Consider the following 17,810-nt stretch of genomic DNA (forward strand, 5'->3'; position numbering starts at 1 on the left):
TTCATAACACTTCCATGAAGTATCTTGAACCACTTTACTAAATGGAAGGTGTTGGATATTGCAAGTGGTTAATTCTTCTCACTCTCCCTTTCTTCATACCTTGTCTACTTATTTTAAAAGAGATGTTTTTCTTACCTCAAGTTTCTTCAATTTTTTTTCTGCTGTCAAGCAGCTGTTGTACACTTATCCTAGGAAGTAGTCAGCTAAGAACGCTACTTGAGAATAAATAAATAATCATAATGGTTGAGCCAAAATCGTGACATCTGACTTTGTTTTAAATAGGTTTTTGTTCTGATAAAATACTCCTAAAATACAAGTTTTTTTCAAGCTATCTAGAATCTAAAACTAATTTAAGCAACTAGGCAAGATTGCTGCAATATTTCCCTCAATCTACCGTCTGTGCAACAGCTCTATGAATGAGTTCCCCATTGTCCTTTCTTCCTATGACCCTGCACATTGCTGCTTTCAAAGTCAACATTCAACTTCCTTTTGATTGGAATGCACTGCCCAAAAGTGCACAAAGCCTAATCAATTGTCACCCCCCAAAAAATTATGTATTATATATATCAAGTACACAGAACAGAAACAGGGCAGATCCACTTGCACCTCTTACCCATGTTTCCTTACATAAATCTATCATTGTAACCTTATATTCCCTTCTTTCTCATACATTTGCCCAGCTTCCTCTTAAATGTATCTATTTGAACTGATTCACTGATCTTCTGTAGTAGCAGATTCAACTCACTTTATACCTCTGACCTAAAGATGCTTTCTGTCATACATTTACCAGAAATCTGATGTCGATAGCCATATACGTAACCCTTCACCACAGTTAAGGTAAATGCAAAATAATCAATGAGTTTTCAGATACAGCTGATTGTGCAACAAATGAAGTGGCAAGTATACTTTTTGTTTGTCACCAGCTGTGCATATCATGATCCAAGAGCAGTAACACATTCCTGGAGTTATCAAAATAACTCACATTGCAGATGGACTCATAAAATATCCGCAATTAAAACATGAAATTCTTGAAAAAAATGACATAACAGTACCAAGAGTAAAAACACAACATATTCAGATTTTGATTTCTTCACAACATAGGATTGAAAAACCTTAGAATGTTTACTTAGTATCTCATAAAAGTACTCACCTCATCATCACTTGTAGCTAGGCTTTCACTCGGAGTCAGTTCTGAATTACATGTCATCCATACCGCTGAATTCTGTGATAAAGTGTGCTTCCCTTCTTTATAGCTCTTATCTGAAAGATGTCTTGTAACTATATCCTGGATGAGAAAACAACTTCATTTGTGAGTTTTGAGAAGATTTGTAGCTCAGGTTGAGGTTCTGGATGTAGGTTTGCTCGCTCAGCTGGAAGGTTCATTTCCAGACGTTTTGTCACCCGACTAGGTAACATCTTCAGTGGACCTCCGGGCAAAGCACTGCTGATGATTCATGCTTTCTGTTTATATGTTTGGGTTTCTTTGTGTGGGTGATGTCATTTCCTATGTGATGTCATTTCCTATGGTGATGTCATTTCCTGTTCTTTTTCTCAAGGGGTGGTAAATCAGGTGCAGGTCCATGTGTTTGTTGATAGAGTTCTGGGTGGAATACCATGCTTCTAGGAATTCTCGTGTGTGTCTCAGTTTGGATCGTCCTAATATGGGTGTGTTGTCCCTCTCTCATTAGTATTCTTACATACAGATAAGGAAGGAAACCACTGACTGGGACAACACATCCATCCTAGGACAAGCCAAACAGAGACACGCACGAGTGTTCCTAGGAGCATGGCATTCCAACTAGAACTCTATCAACAAACACATCGAGTTAGATCCCATTTACCACCCCCTGAGAAAAAGAACCGGAAATGACATGACCAACCCAAAGAAACCCAAACATATAAACAGAAAGCAGGAATCATCAGCAGTGCTTCGCCCGAAGGTCCACTGAAGATGTTACGTAGTAGGGTGATGAAACGTCTGGAAATGAACCTTCAAGCTCAGTGAACCAACCTACATCCACAACTTGATTTTTGACAAAGAGATAAAGTATCACATTTTTGATATATTTAAACTATTTAAATACCAGTACCTGTAAAGCATAAAGGGCTCGCTGTCGAAGGTAGTCAGTGTTAAGCAACTGAAGCTCATGGAAAAGTTCAATCAGAAAATGGGGTCGCGATTCATTCTGAGATATTAAAGTTGCCACTTCAGAATAGATATTATCACGCAGAGCTTCAAAGAGGGAGAAGTCACTGCCTGTTTCTGTAACAGAGAAAGAAGAATTTAAATAACTCAGCAGCAAACAACAGTATTTCCACTTAGAGGCTTAAAGCCTACAGGATTCAATACTGAGTGCAACAAATTTAGGGCCTGAATACCTTCATCTGTGCCCTATACTCATCCCAACAATCCTGACCCTGTCCTGACATGAACTACTTTCATCACAGCCAACTCATTTTCACCTACTAAGGATCACCATTATCAACTTTTCTTTCTCCTTGGCTCACCCATTATCCATTCCTTGTCTGAGAACTGTCATTCTCTCCCTCTCCACCTCTGCATTCACTTGCTACACCCCCCAAACCCCATCTGTCATCAGCACGTTTCACCTTTACCTAGCTACTATCAATTCTAAACAAGGGTTACTGGACCTGAAACAACATTAACGCGCCTTTTACTCCACAGGTTTTGGCTGAAAGGGTGGGGGAGTTGCATTACAGCTATACTGAGAGAGGATGCAACAAAGGACTTGTGCAGCAAAGCAATATGGGTATAGGAAAAGTGAAATCACAGTGCTGGGGATATACTACAGGCCTCCCAAAAGCCAGCAGGAGATAGAGGAGAGAATATGCAGACTTTGGAAAGATGTAAAAGCACCAGGGCTGTTGTGATGGATGACTTTATCTTCCCCTATATTGACTGCGACACACTTCATGCTCAGGGCTTGGATGGAGCAGAATTTGTACGGACCATTCAGGAGGACTTCTTGATACAATATGTAAATAGTCCAACCAGGGAGGGGGTTATACTGAAGCTGGTTTTGCAAAATGAGCCCAGCCAGCTGAGTGAAGTTTCAGTGTAGGAGCATTTTGGGAACAATGACCATAAAACCATGAGTTTTAAGAGGGTCATGGATAGGGATAACAGCAGTCCTTAGGTGAAAGTGTTAAATTGGGGGAAAGCAAACTACAACAGTATTAGGCAGGAATCGGAGAATGTTGCTTGAGGGTAAGTCCACATGTGGGAGTATTTCAAACGGAATTGTTCAGAGTTCAGGAGCAGCACGTTCCTGCTAAAATGGAGGATAGGTATGGCAAGTTACGTGAATCTTGGATGATTAGGGATGTTATGACTTTGGTCAAAAAAAAAAGGAAGCATATTTAAGGTTGAGGAGGATGGGAACTGACGAAGCCCTTGAAGTGTATAAGGTAAGTAGGAAAGAAATCAAAACAACGAATCAAAAAGGTCAAAAAGGGGTCATGAAAAGTCATTAGCAAACAGGATTGAGGAGAATCCCAAGGCTTTTCTTACATGCATAAAAAGCAAGAGGGTAGCTTTGATAAGGGTTAGCCCATGCAAGGACAAAGGAGGGAATCTGTGTGTGGAGCCAGTAGAGGTAGCTGAGGTCCTAAACAAATACTTTGAGCCAGCATTCACCAAAGAGAAGGAATTGGTGAAGAATGATCCCAGGGAAGGGAGTGTCGAATCTCTAAGCCAAGTTGCTATTAAAAAGGAAGAGGTGTTGTGAGTCTTAGAAAGTATTAAAGTATATAAGTTCCCAGATCCTGATAGGATCTAGCACAAAATATTGAGCGAGGCAAGAGAACAAGTTGCTAGAGCATTGACAGACATCTTTGTACCCTCTCTGGCCACAGGTGAGGTCCCAAAGGACTGGAGAATAACCAATGTTGCCTCATTGCTCAAGAAGGGTAGCAGGAACAATGCTGGAAATTACAGGCCTGTGGCCCTCATATCAATAGTAGGGAAATTATTGGAAAAGGTTCTCAGGGAAACTATCTATACACATTTAGGAGCAAATTGACTTATTACTGATAAACAGCATAGTTTTGTGCAGAGAAGGTCATGCTTCACTAACTTAATCAAGTTTTTTGAGGAGATGATGATGATTGATAAAGTAAAAGCGGCTGATGTTATCCACATGGACTTCATTTGACAAGATGTAGAGTGGTACAAAAGATTAAGTCACATAGTATCCGAGGTGAGCTGGCAAGATGGATACAGAACTGGCTTAATCATAGGAGACGGAGGGGAGCAATGAAAGGATGCTTTTCGGAATGGAGGCTTGTGACAAGGGTGTTCCACACGGATCAGTCTAGGACCTCTGCTGATCAAGGTCTACATAAATGAGTTGGAGGAAAATGTAGCTGGATCTAATTAGTAAGTTTGCAGATTATACAAAGACTGGTGGAGTTGTGGATAGTGAGGAGGAGTGTCAGAGGATACAGCAGAATATAGATCGTTGGAGCCATAAGCAGAAAAATGGCTGGTGGAGTTTAATCTGAACATATGTGAGGTGATGCATTTTGGAAGGTCAAGTACAGGTAGAAATTATGCAGTGAATGGCAGAACCCAAAGGAGTATGGTTATGCAGAGGGATCTGGGTGTACATGTTCAGAGATCACTGAAAGTGACAGTGCAGGTAGGTAAAGTTGTAAAAACGGCCTATGGCATACTTGCCTTCATTGGAAGGGGCACTGAGTATAAGGATAGACAAGTTATGCTGCAGTTTTATATAGCTTTAGGATATTGCAGACAGTTCTGGTCACACTATCAGAAGGATGTGGATGCTTTGGAGAGGGTACAGAAAAGGTTTCTCAGGAGGTTGCCTGGGATGGGGGATTTTAGCTAGGAAGAAAGATTGGATAGACTGGGATTTTTTTTTCATTGGAATGCAGGAGAGGTTGAGGGGTAACCTGATAGAAGTTTATAAAATTATGAATGGCATGGATAAAGTGGAAAGTATGAGGCTTTTTCCCAAGCTGCCAAAGGTGGTGGTGGAAGCAGACTTAAAAGCAGCAATCCAAAGATGTACAGATCAGGTGAACTGGCCATGTTAAATTGCCCATAGCGTCAGGTGTATTAGTCAGAGGGAAATGGGTCTGGGTGGGTTACTCTTCGGTGGGTCGGTGTGGACTTGTTAGGCTGAAAGGCCCGGTTCCATTCTGTAGGGAATCTAATCCAATCTAAAAACACCTGGATGAATACATGAATATGAAGGGAATACAGGGACACAGGTCCCCTAAGAGAGGACAGCTTCAGCATGGAAGGACAAAATGTGTTGCGCAGGCTTGGAGGGCCTGGGTCGTGCTTGTGCTATATTGTTCTTGATGACATTCCTGATGAAAGGTTTATGCCCGTAACATCGATTCTCCTGCTCCTTAGATACTGCCTGACCAGTTGTGCTTTTCTGCAGCACACTTTTCAACTCTAATCTCCAGCATCTGCAGTCCTCACTTTCTCCTGTTATTGTTCTTTCTTCAGATGCTGCCAAAGCTGCTGAGTTTTGTCAGCAATTTCTACTTTTGTTTCAGATCACCAGCATCCAGTTTATTTTTAAAAATATTTAAAAGCTGATCATGAAATACTGATCATAATTTTCCAGACTAATTAACTGTTCATTCAAATTTAGAAATATTAAAGGTGAGCAATATTTTAAATCTTTAATTAGATTTCATATTTCAGTAGCTCTGACCAATGAATTACTTCAGATTAAAACAAAGTTTATACCCAGAAAATTGCTCCATTTTACCCTTCCAAATGCATGATCTCCAATACCCAGATGAACAACTAAAGGGACCCAGGAACATAATCTCCTCCAAGTTGCACCGTTCTTACATGGACATATACTTACAACAACATGCCCTTTAAGGTTATCAGCTGTTTGGCCACACAATAATTCAATATTTCCACATAAGTCACACACAGGTGAACCCATTTAAATTACCACACATGAGCTAACTCCAATTCTGGCCTTTTAAGCAGCATTTTAATTGCTCTACTAGCAGTCATTAGCAGCTACCTAAATTCTCCAAAGCTCTGCTTTTCTTTAAGGTACTTCTTATAATTCAACTCTTTGATGAAGTGCTTGTTCCAGTGCTCCAATGGTTTGGTGTCAAATTTTATTTGATAACGCTGTTTGTAAAATGTTATGAAACATATATTATCAATTCAAGCTTTTACTTATTGATGGGATGAGAGCATTGCCGGTTACGGCAGCCTGTACTGACAATGTCTAAATGCCCTTCAGAAAGTTGCAGCAGGTTACCTGCTTGACCACCTTGTAATTCTTCGTGTTTGGATACACTCAAAATGCTGTTAAGGAGTTCCAGGATTTTGAAACAGTGACATTGAAATATTAGCAATATAGTTCAGAGTCAGGATGATGTGTGGCTCGGAGGTAACTTGAATATAATAGTGTTCTTTGCTCCAGTACTTTGAAGTTACAGAGAATGCGTATTTAGCCAAATATGAAATGTGGCTACTATATAACAGTTCCTTAAATTTCACTGAGTCAAAAATCCTAGAATGTCCCACTTGACAACACTGGGATGATCTTCATGACATGGCAGCTCACCAATTTCCAAAGATAATTGGGCAAAGGCTGCACAGACTGGCTTTGTTGACTTTTTCTGATTTCAAGAATAAATATTACAGACAACTTTTCATTTTAAGGTTAACTTTGCTTGTTCGTTCATTTAAACATCTTGAGCAAACTTAGTACACCATTTTAATCAGACTCAGTTTTGAAAATTATTTAGAATTGAATTGCAGAGAAAAACTAGTTTTATTCAACTGGATGTTACTTCATTAAATAGTCTAACCAGAAAGTGCTAAGGAAAAACAAAAACATAACAGCACAGCCCAGAAGCAACAATTTCTGTCAGTTATTTGCTTAAAAGTAATATCGGCACTTTACCTGGTGCTTCACTGCATGCGTTTCTGTTAGATTCCAACAAAGCTCCCTTAGCATATTCTGTAGGAAAGGGGGACAGAGACAGGTAGTAATTTGTATTGAACACTGTATACCGCACTACAATTCGTATTGTAGGAAAGAGATTTCATGTGCGAAGTTAAACGAGTTTAAAAAATGCAAGCGTAAAATTAAATGAAGGTCTTTTGAAAAAATAATACTTCAGAAGCAAAAGCACTTCTGAGGTTAATAATGGCTTTTAGAGATATTCATAATATGTTGAGAAACATTCACTGGGAAGTGAACACTTACGTCAGCATATCACAGAAAAAATAGAATAGCTTAAGAAAAATAATTGAACAGTCTTCTTTAACACAATGCACAGATTAAATCTAATTTTTAATATATCAACAATTTAGTAAAGTTTAAATTTGTCAAAATAACAAAACTTGAAATAACTGATGACATAAACAGGAACAAGCAATAAGCTACAAATTCCATGTTGGAATGCAGAATTAAATGCAGAGTTTGCACATTCTCCCCATGTCTGCGTGGGTTTCCTCCGGGTGCTCCAGTTTCCTCCCACGTCCAAGAATGTGCAGGTTAGGTGAATTGGCCATGCTAAATTGCCCGTAGTGTTAGGTGAAGAATGGGTCTGGGTGGGTTGCTCTTCGGAGGGTCAGTGTGGACTTGCTGGGCCGAAGGGTCTGTTTCCACGCTGTAATTAATCTAAGTCTAAATACTTCTCTTTAACAAAATATAGTATCTTTATTGGGATTGTTTAGTCAACCAAAGCCATGAACATGCAATAACTAAATTACAAATAAGACATGACAGTCTTAACCTATGACATCAGGCAGTGAATAACTCACAACACCTTCCAAAGATCAAATTCTTGTAATGGAGAACACTTACAAGATTGAATACACCCTGTTTATTTGGTAAACTTTATTTGATTTTCACTTTCTGATAAAATATGAACTAATATCAATGATCATATTAACATACCAGAAGAGAGGTCACTTGAATTTTTTCGTTTGGATTTTTCCTCTAATTCATCTTTGGTTGTGCTGCAAGTTCGAGGTTTCAAAAATTCGTCTGTTTGTGTGGAGTGGCAGACTTTTCCTTGACAACTTTCACTAGCACTAGCGTTACTTGCAGATTCAAAACCTACAAAAAAAGTGCTTGAACTTATAGCAAATGTAGAAAAGGTCAATCACACGCATAAGTATTTTCTAAAGTTTTGTACTACGATATTTAAGTAGAATTAGGGATAATTGAACATTTATATGGAAAAATTTGAATTATCTGAGATGGAGTTTAATTTAAATAAATGTGTGGTGCTGCATTTTGTAAAAGCAAATCAGAGAAGGACTTATACACTTAATGTTAAGGTCCTGGGGAGTGTTGCTGAATAAAGAGAACTTGGAATGCAGATTCACAGCTCCTTGAAAGTAGAGTCCCAGGTAGATAGGATAGAGAAGGCGGTGTTCGGTATGCTTCCCTTTATTGGTCAGAGCATTGAGTATAGGAGTTGGGAGGTTATGTTGCAGCTGTACAGGACATTGTTTAGGCCACTTTTGGAATATTGTGTCCAATTCTGGTCTCCTTCCTATTGGAAGAATCTGTGAAACTTGTAAGGGTTCAGAGAAGATTTACAAGGACGTTGCCAGGGTTAGAGGCTTCGAGCTATGGGGAGAGGCTAAATAGGCTGGGACTGTTTTCCCTGTAACATCAGAGGCTGTGGGGTGACCCACAGAGGTTTATAAAATCATGAGGAGAATGGATAGGATAAATAGACAAGGTCTTTTCCCTGGGGTGGGGGAATCCAGAATTAGAAGGCATAGGTTTAGGGTGAGAGGAGAAAGATATAAAAGGGACCAAAAGGGCAACTTTTTCACACAGAAGTTGGTGCATGTATGGAATGAGCTGCCAGAAGAAGTGGTGGAGGCTGGTTCAATTACAGCATTTAAAAGGCATCTGGATGGTCATACGAATAGGAAGGGTTTAGAGAGATATGGGCCAAGTGCTGGCAAATAGGACTAGATTAGATTAGGATATCTGGTCAGCATGGACGAGCTCGACCAAAGGATCTGTTTCCATGCTGCACATCTCTATGACTATGACTCTAAATCTTTTCTAGTTGATGTTAGTGGACTATCAGGTTCCTACAATAACATCTTTAGAGTATGGCAGGAATTTTGACTGCAAAACATTTAATATTGCTATCAATATCATTTATCATAATAAAAACATTCAATTAAACTGATGTTCAAAAACTGTACGACATATTGCAAAATATTAGTGCAAAATTAGTTGGTGCAGTGGCAGCCTGATGCCAGTTTTTGCCATTACATGTTTTTCATCATGCTACAATGATGAGAACAATTGCTAAGTATTATAGTATAGTAATTCCCATCTCAGAGTCAGATAGAATACCACGTAAACTTTGTACAGAAGAATGAATTAAATCCACACTTCAGAGAAGAGGGTTTGGAATCTATGATAAAAGATATTAGCAGCTACTTTTATGTCAGTTGTGTGTGGAAAGAGTGACATCAGTTCTCAATGCTTTTGTCTTGTGCAGCTGATGTCAACCAAAAGTAAATTTGCGAACTTGCGGACATCCATTGCTGGAAAGGCTCAGTCAAAGATTGTACACCTGGCCCCAATAAATCCATAAAGAAAGCTTTGGGAGTGAAAATAAAGTGCTGGGAATACCCAGCAGATCTGGCAGTATCTCTGCAAACAGGAACAGAACTTACATTTCAAATCAAAGATGAGGTTTTTTTTTTACCAGAAGTGACCTTTGGGATTGCCACTGATTGAGCAAAAAAAAGCATATCAAATGCAGAAGCAAAGTCTATTGAAACTAATTTCATTCCTAAATTACGGGATCACCAAATTCATCCAATTAGTGCTCACATAAATTTAAACTTCACATTAGGAAGTAAAACATAAATATAAATCAATCAATTTGTTAATATTAGACCAGCTTTCTCCTTGCAGCAAATAATTAACACTTGCAAACAAGATGCTTCTACAATGGCATGTTACTTTCAACTACAGAAGAGTTGAAACTCCGTTGTAAGTTGTTAAAAATTTATCCGAATAGTAGGGGTTTGACCTACTTTATGTTGGTCTAAAATTCTGTCATTGTATTAAGGGCAGGGCAGTTTTAGAAATTGAAAAGCAGTAATCAGGTACACACAAACTAGTCTGTTCTGAAAAAGTGAAAATATACAAGCATTGATAAAAGAAGTTTAGTTTAAACCAAGCTCCACAGAAAGAAGCAGACAAACACGGTCATCCATCCTAGGTCTGTTGTTCTAATATAGTACAAGTTCCAACTTTCCAAAAGTCATTTTCTTATTAATTTGTGATTTATTTTTCAAATGAAATCATACACTATCATTGAATCTGCAAATGACAAACTGTTATCATTAATAATTAAGGTACTCATCAAATGGACAGTAGATCGAGTCATACCTGCAGCAATTTCTTGCTGGTTTTTCTGGTGAAAGTAAGTCTTTTTACATTTTCCCTTTGGAGTTTTATCCTTGGAAGCAAGGCTAGCCTGTGCACAGGCTTTCCTAGATTTAAACGTTTTTGTTACAGTAGTAGGATCAACTGGATCTGGCATACTACTAAAACTTTCGAGGGAAGATTCTTCAAAATTCTTCCTTTTTTTGTTTTGAACTTGCTGCTTTGGTTTGTTCGTTTTCATCTGTGTAAGAGATGTATGTGGTTGCATTTGTCTTGGCGATTCCCCAAATTCACCTCTTGTATCATGCAACCATATTAATTCACTCTGCTCTGCCTCACCTTTAGCCTGTTTGTGGATCCTTTATATAGAAAAGATAGCTGTATCAGTATAGCTTGCACATGCATTTATGTATATAATATAGTTATTCGTTGGGTGTGGGTGTTGCGAGCTCGGCCAACCTTCACAAATTGTAATAATTTGAGAAGGTTAACATGATGAAACATTATACTGGTTTAAAACAACACCAAGGCAAGTTTCACAACTGAGGTAGAACAAAGTGCAAACACAGTCAAGGAATTTTGAAACATCGACTGGAATTTTATTCCATGTTCAGCTTTTTAATATATATGAACTATTAAAACCAAAAAAAAACCCCACAAATACTAAAAATCAGAAAGAAAACCAAAAATTGCTGGGAAAAAACTCAGCAGATCTGGCGGCAATTCTTTAGAATTGAAGACGGGTCACTGAACCTAAAACATTAACTCTAACTATCAAAACCACATCTTTTAAAACAGTGGGTTTACTAATATTCAATCAGGTTATTTGCGATAAAAGTAAACAACTAGCCAACTGCTGAATCAACATCCACCAATCAAACCTCAGCTCCCACCAAATAAATTATGGCTTCTTCAAGTGTGTAGTAACACAAAAACAGATTTATAGGATGTGTGGTATTTCTTGTTCAAATCACACATAATCCAGGAATGTACTGAAGCAGAATCACTTCTGGAGAGATGACGGTCCTCCAGAAGAATCTTGCTTTGTTGCCACGATGAACCTAACACAAGCATCATTTGCCATAGTCAAATTTGGATGTTGACAATAAACAATCAAAACTTACTTGTTCCAAATAATAACTTGGAAAAAAGCATTCCATTATTAATAGAAAATGAGTTCAAACCATACCAGAACAGTCTAAGAATTTAAATTCAATTCAAAATATACCTGGAAATAAGCTGCTGCTTTAAACTAAATGAGCACGATGAATACAACTGTCAAACACCCAACTAATTCAGAAACGTCCACAAGGGAACAAAACTGAATATCCTTCCCTTGGAGTGGCTGATGTACAGTTCCATTTTGACGCTGATTTGTTTAAACCTTACATGTCCACAGTTGTCACATCTGCACTGAGAGAGGACATACTGGAGGGCTCAACCATAGAGGCAATATGGTTAAAGTACTATGGATGCAATCACTCTGATAGGATTATACTACAAGACCGCTCAGCAGTCACCAAGACACTGAGGAACAAATATATAGACATATTATGGACAAATGCAATAAGCACAGGGTTGCCTTAGTAGGTGATTTTAACTTCCCCAATATTGACTGGGAGCCCTTAGGAGCTGAGACAGGGCAGAATTTGTTAAGTGCACCCAAGAGGGTTTCTTGAAACAATATGTGCATTGTCCAACTAGAGGAGGAGCCATACTGGACTTTGTATTGGTTAATGAGCCTGACCAGGTGACTGACTTTCAGTGGGAGAGCATTTTGGAAACAGTTATCACAACTCCTTAAGTTTTAAAATAGCTATGAATAAGGATAAGTCAGGATCTTTCAGGGAGATACTAAATTGGGGGAGGGCAAATTACATCAATATTAGGGAATGTTAATTGGGAGGGACTGTTATCAGGCAAGTCCCCATTTGATATGTGGGTGTTGTTTAAAGATCTGCTGATGAGAGTTCAGGACTGGCATGTTCCAGGAAGGAGGAAGGACAAGGATGATAAGCTAAGGGACCCTTGGATAACAGGTGAGACTGTGAATTTAACCAAAAAGGTAAAAAGAACCATATGTAAGGCTTAGTAAGCTAAAGTCAGACAGGGTCTGTGAGGAATATAAAAAAAGCAGAAAAGAATTTAAGCAGGGAATTAGGAGAGCAAGAAGGAGCTATGAATTATACCAACATAAAAACCTAGACGATAATTAGGGAGAAGGTCAGACCAATCGAGGACAAAGGAGGGAACTCGTGCTTGGAGTGAGAGGTTGTGTGCAAGATCTTAAATGAGTACTTTGCACTGGTATTTACCTAGGAGAAGGATAAGGAGGTTAGTGAGATTAGTGTGGATCATGGTAATATGAAGTCAAGAAAGAAGTGATGTTGGGTCTTTTGAAGAGTGTTAACTTTATTAAGTCCCCAGGGCCTGATAGTACCTAGCCCAGTCACAGAGAGGCAACAGGAAATTGCTGGTGCCTTGATCAAGATCTTTGTATCCTCACAAGCTAGTGGAGATGTCCTGGAGGACTGGCAAATAGCTAATGCTGTTCCTCTGCTCAAATAGTGAAATAGGGATAATCCAGGAAACTATAGAGTGCTGAGTCTCACATGGTGTTGGGGAAGCTACTGGAGAGAATTCTTAAGGATTGGATTTACGTGCAATTGGAAAAGCATGGCCTAATTAGGGACAGTCAGAATGGCTTTGGGTGGGGCGGAGAAGGTCAGGTTTTACTTGCTTGATTGAATTTTTTTTGAGGTGGTGCCGAAGGTGATGGAAGAGAGTACAGTAGTGGATATTGTCGATGATAAAGTCCCTCATGGTAGGCTGAACCAGAAGATTAAGATGCATGGGATCCATGATGACTTGAATTCAGAATTGGCTTGGCCATAAAAGGTAGAGGGTACTGGTGAAAGGGTGTTTTTCTGACTGGAGGTCTGTGACTCGTGATGTTCCACAGGGATCTGTACTGGGATCTCTACTGTTTGTGATATATATATGTATTGATATATATTGAGCTCCCAGCCAATCATTCCAGCTGGGTTTGTCATACAGGCCTGGGATTTACAATTCAGCAACCTGTCTGACCCTAGCAAGAACTGAGACTTAGCCATAAGCTCTCATATTCAACGGCAGAACTCTGAAAGGCAACAGGATCAAACGGTGCTATGTTACATCATAAATACACACACACTACATATATATTATATATGAATGACTTGGATGCAATTGCAGGTGATACAGAGATCAGGAACGTGTGGATAGTGTAGAAGGTTGTCAAAAGATAGAGTGGGATGTCGATCAGTTGCAGATATGGGCAGAGAAATGGCAAATGGAGTTTAATCTATGTAAGTGTGAATGCTGCACTTGGGGAGATCAAATGTTAAGGAAAAATATATAATCAATGGCAGGACACTGAACAGCATTGCATATAGCGTGCTTGTCTTTATTGGTTGGGGAACTAAGCACAAAAGTCAGGATATCATGGTGCAGCTGTAAAAGATTTTGGTTCAGCCACAATGAGAATTGCATTCAATTTTGGTTGCCATATTATGGCAAGGATATGAAGGTTTTGGAGAGGATGCACAAGATGTTTATCAGGAAGCTGTTGGGATTAGAGGTTATGAGCTGTAAGAACAGGCCAGTACAACTTGGGTTGGTTTTCTGGAGCATTAGAGGCTGAGGGGAGACTTGAGAGAAATCTATAAAATTATGAGATGCAGAGTTAGGGTTGACTGTCAGAATCTTTCTTCCCCCAGAGTTGAAATGTCTAATACTAGAGGACATGCATTTAAGATGAGAAGGGGAAAGTCAAAAGAGAGGTGAGGGCCAAGTTTTCTTTACATCAAGAGTGGTAGGCTCTGGAATGCCCTGCCAGAGTAGTGATAGAGGTAGATATGATAGGAGAGTTTAAGAGACTTTTAGATAAGCACATGAATATGCAAGGAATGGAGGGATATGGACAAAGGGCAAGCAGAAAGGATTAGACTGACATCATGTTCGGCACAACATCATGGGCTGAAGAGCCCATTCCTGTGCTACAATGTTCTATGAAGGCCAATGTGCTCGTGGGCAATATACAAATGACAACTGGATCTCACCTGGACTCTGCCAGACTATCCAGATATTATTGACATTGGGAACATCAAGAAGGTATCAAAAAGGCTTTAAGTCCATGAGCAAAGAAAATTACTCTATTGAAAATAGAGGTAGGGGAGGTAATCAAAAACTGCAAACAATGGGCTGAGTGGCAGATGGAGTTTAATTTAGATAAATGTGAGGTGCTGCATTTTGGAAAGGCAACTCTCAGCAGGATGTATACACTTAATGAACAAAGAGACCTTGGAGTGCAGGTTTATTGCGCCTTGAAAGTGAAGTCTCAGGTAGATAGGCTAGTGAAGAAGGCGTTCGGTATGTTTGCTTTTAATGGTCATAGCATTGAGTATAGAAGTTGGGAGGTCATGTTGCAGCTATATAGGACATTGGTTCGGCCACATTTGGAATATTGCAGGCAATTCTACTCTCCCTCCAATTGGAAGGATGTTGTGAAACTTGAAAGGGCTCAGAAAAGATTTACAAAGGTGTTGCCAGAATTGGAAGATTTGAAAAACAGGAAGAGGCTGAACAGGCTGGGGTGCTTTCCCTGGAGTGTAGGAGCTGAGGGGGGACATGAGAGAGGTTTATAAAATCATGAGGGGCATGGATAGGGTAAATAGACAAGGTCTTTTCCTTGGAGTGGGGGAGTCCAGAAATAGAGGGCATAGGTTTAGGGTGAGAGGGGAAAAATTTAAAAGTGACCTAAAGGGTAAATTTTTGACCCAGAGGGTGTTGCATGTATGGAATGAGCTGCAAAAGGAAGTGGTGGAAGCTGGTACAATTACAGCATTTAAAAGGCATCTGGATGGGTACATGAAGAGGAAGGGTTTGGAAGACTATGGGTCAAGTGCTAGCAAATGGGACTGGATTAGATTCAGATTACAACAGGATCTTGATCAGATGGGCCAATGGGCTGAGATGTGGCAGATGGAGTTTAATTCAGATAAATGCGAGGTGCTGCATTTTGATAAGGCAAACCTTAGCAGGACTTATACACTTAATGGTAAGGTCCTAGGGAGTGTTGCTGAACAAAGAGACCTTGGAGTGCAGTTCATAGCTCCTTGAAAGTGGGGTCGCAGGTAGATAGGATAGTGAAGGCATTTGGTATGCTTTCTTTTATGGTCAGAGTATTGAGTACAGGAGTTGGGACATCATGTTGTGGCTGTGCAGGACATTGGTTAGGCTACTATTGGAATATTGCATGCAATTCTGGTCTCCATCCCATCAAAAGGATGGTGTGAAACTTGAAAGGGTTCACAAAAGATTTACAAGGATGCTGCCAGGGTTGGAGGATTTGAGCTATGGGGAGAGGTTGAACAGACTGGGGTTGTCTTCCCTGAAGCGTCGGAGGCTGAGGGGTGGCCTTATAGAGGTTTACAAAATTATGAGGGGCATGGATAGGATAAATAGACAAGTCTTTCTTGGGGTGGGGGAGTTCAGAACTATAGAGCATAGGTTTAGGGTGAGAGGGGAAAGATATAAAAGGGACCTAAGGGGCAACTTTTTCATGCAGAGGGTGATATGTGTATGGAATGAGCTGCTGGAGGAAGTGGTGGAGGTTGGTACAATTGCAACATTTAATAGGCATTTGGATGGGTATAATAAAAGGAAGGGTTTGGAGGGATATGGACCAGGTGCTGGCAGGTGGGACGAGATTAGGTTGGGATATCTGGTTGGCATGGACGAGTTGGACTGAAGGGTCTGTTTCTGTGCTGTACATCTCTATGACTTTAATTGGAGAGATGGGTGGAACATTCCCTCAAGTTATAATCTATGGAGAACACTCATCAGGGAAATTGAGTAATGTAAAAAGCCACAATCTTTCCACGAGTCACAAAACTTCAAGTACAGCCTCTATATTTCATTGTTCTTACATTCCGCACCCTTCTCTGGCTGTGTCTTCTTTGTGTCTTGTTGGTTTCACTCTCAGCAAAGTGTTTCTTTTTTTTCTTTTTCATAGCAAAAATTTACATCTATTTCACAGAACCTTGACGAGCATGATCACTGCCTTAGTCTATTGCTCTAGGCACCTGAACAACCCATTTAACTTGCTCCTCTTCTCCCTTTGTCTACAGTATTAAAAAAAAAAACAGCATTTTGCAGTTCCTTCCAGTTCCGAAGAACTAGACTGGAAACATTAACTCAGTTCCTCTGCACTGATGCTGCCTGATCTGCTGGGTTTCTCCAGTATAGTGTAATTACTTTGTATATTCAGCCTTCTTTAGGAACTCATGTCAACTAGTTTGGTAATTTAATCAAAACATTGGCAACTATTGCTCACAGGGAGGAAATGTAACTATCCAATGTCACAAGCTTTCTTAATATCCCCTGAGAGTGATCTTAAATAAACATCCTGTTTCAGCATTTTAGCAAGTACATGGCCAATTGTCTTGGCTTTCTTTGGAAAGTTCCAATGAAGCACCATAGATCATATGATGACATTGAAGAAGTGTAAATACAAGTTTTGATGCTACATACTAATGGATAGTTAGAAGGTTTGACATGATTGACTGAAGATTTTCTCTCAAGGCTCATGGTTTTGGTGACCTTTTTAATTCCTCTCCTGAGGCTGCATTATATGCCACCACATGAATCTTCATCGGGTTAGATCATTAATTATTTTAAAAATGATTCAGGAGGAATTTGACCGGGCCTTCCCATCTGTGTTCATTTTTCAGTTTGATGTTTGAGCAATCAAAATTATAGGTCCCAGACTCTTGAAAAATACTAGAAGATTAAAGTAATGTCTTGCTCTTCACAATTTTTACAGCAAACATAGGTACACAGCAAAATTCTCTAGTTTTCTCAAAATATACTTTAATAATAAATTGTTAATATGCTGATTTAAAATTCCTAGTTTGAAACTGATCATCTCAGAAATAAGGGAAACAAAACCACTGTACGAAGTGAAAGCAGTAAGACCTACGCAAAGTTTACGTTTGGTACATACCACTTGTTCTCTCTGTATTTTGGAGAATTACTTTCAAATGGCTTTGGGAAGGCCAAATACTCTGTTTTTCCAGAAATGCTGTGCTCACTTACAACTGGTTGTTGTTCATTGCTCTGGACGCTGACATTTTGGGACAGATCACTAAACCCAGGAGGAAATACTGGGTTAAGGTTAAAACCTGTAATGGAGAAAATATAAATTGATTATCAATTACTGAACTGTGTTGCATTTGAATAAATAGTAGAATTACAATAGCTGTTAATCGCTAGGCAAGTTCCGAGATTCAACTCATCATTTAGATTATAAATAAAATAACAACTACAATGCAGTGTTAGATTGTTGAA

General features: G+C 39.3%; 1 protein-coding gene across 8 annotated transcripts in view; it reads right to left on the reverse strand.

The window, feature by feature from the left end:
• Positions 1 to 17,810, reverse strand: part of pcm1 (pericentriolar material 1) — a 149,095-nt gene that overhangs the window by 39,818 nt on the left and 91,467 nt on the right. For all 8 annotated transcript variants that reach the window (XM_043689926.1, XM_043689959.1, XM_043689950.1 and 5 more), the window contains 6 exons: positions 17,467 to 17,644; positions 10,422 to 10,777; positions 7,941 to 8,102; positions 6,939 to 6,995; positions 2,091 to 2,263; positions 1,151 to 1,285 (listed from right to left, as the gene is read on the reverse strand). In XM_043689926.1, coding sequence (XP_043545861.1) covers positions 1,151 to 1,285; positions 2,091 to 2,263; positions 6,939 to 6,995; positions 7,941 to 8,102; positions 10,422 to 10,777; positions 17,467 to 17,644 — 1,061 coding nt within the window. The remainder of the gene's footprint in view (positions 1 to 1,150; positions 1,286 to 2,090; positions 2,264 to 6,938; positions 6,996 to 7,940; positions 8,103 to 10,421; positions 10,778 to 17,466; positions 17,645 to 17,810) is intronic.

The sequence above is a fragment of the Chiloscyllium plagiosum genome, chromosome 1, assembly GCF_004010195.1.
Source record: "Chiloscyllium plagiosum isolate BGI_BamShark_2017 chromosome 1, ASM401019v2, whole genome shotgun sequence".
Classification (NCBI taxonomy): domain Eukaryota; kingdom Metazoa; phylum Chordata; class Chondrichthyes; order Orectolobiformes; family Hemiscylliidae; genus Chiloscyllium; species Chiloscyllium plagiosum.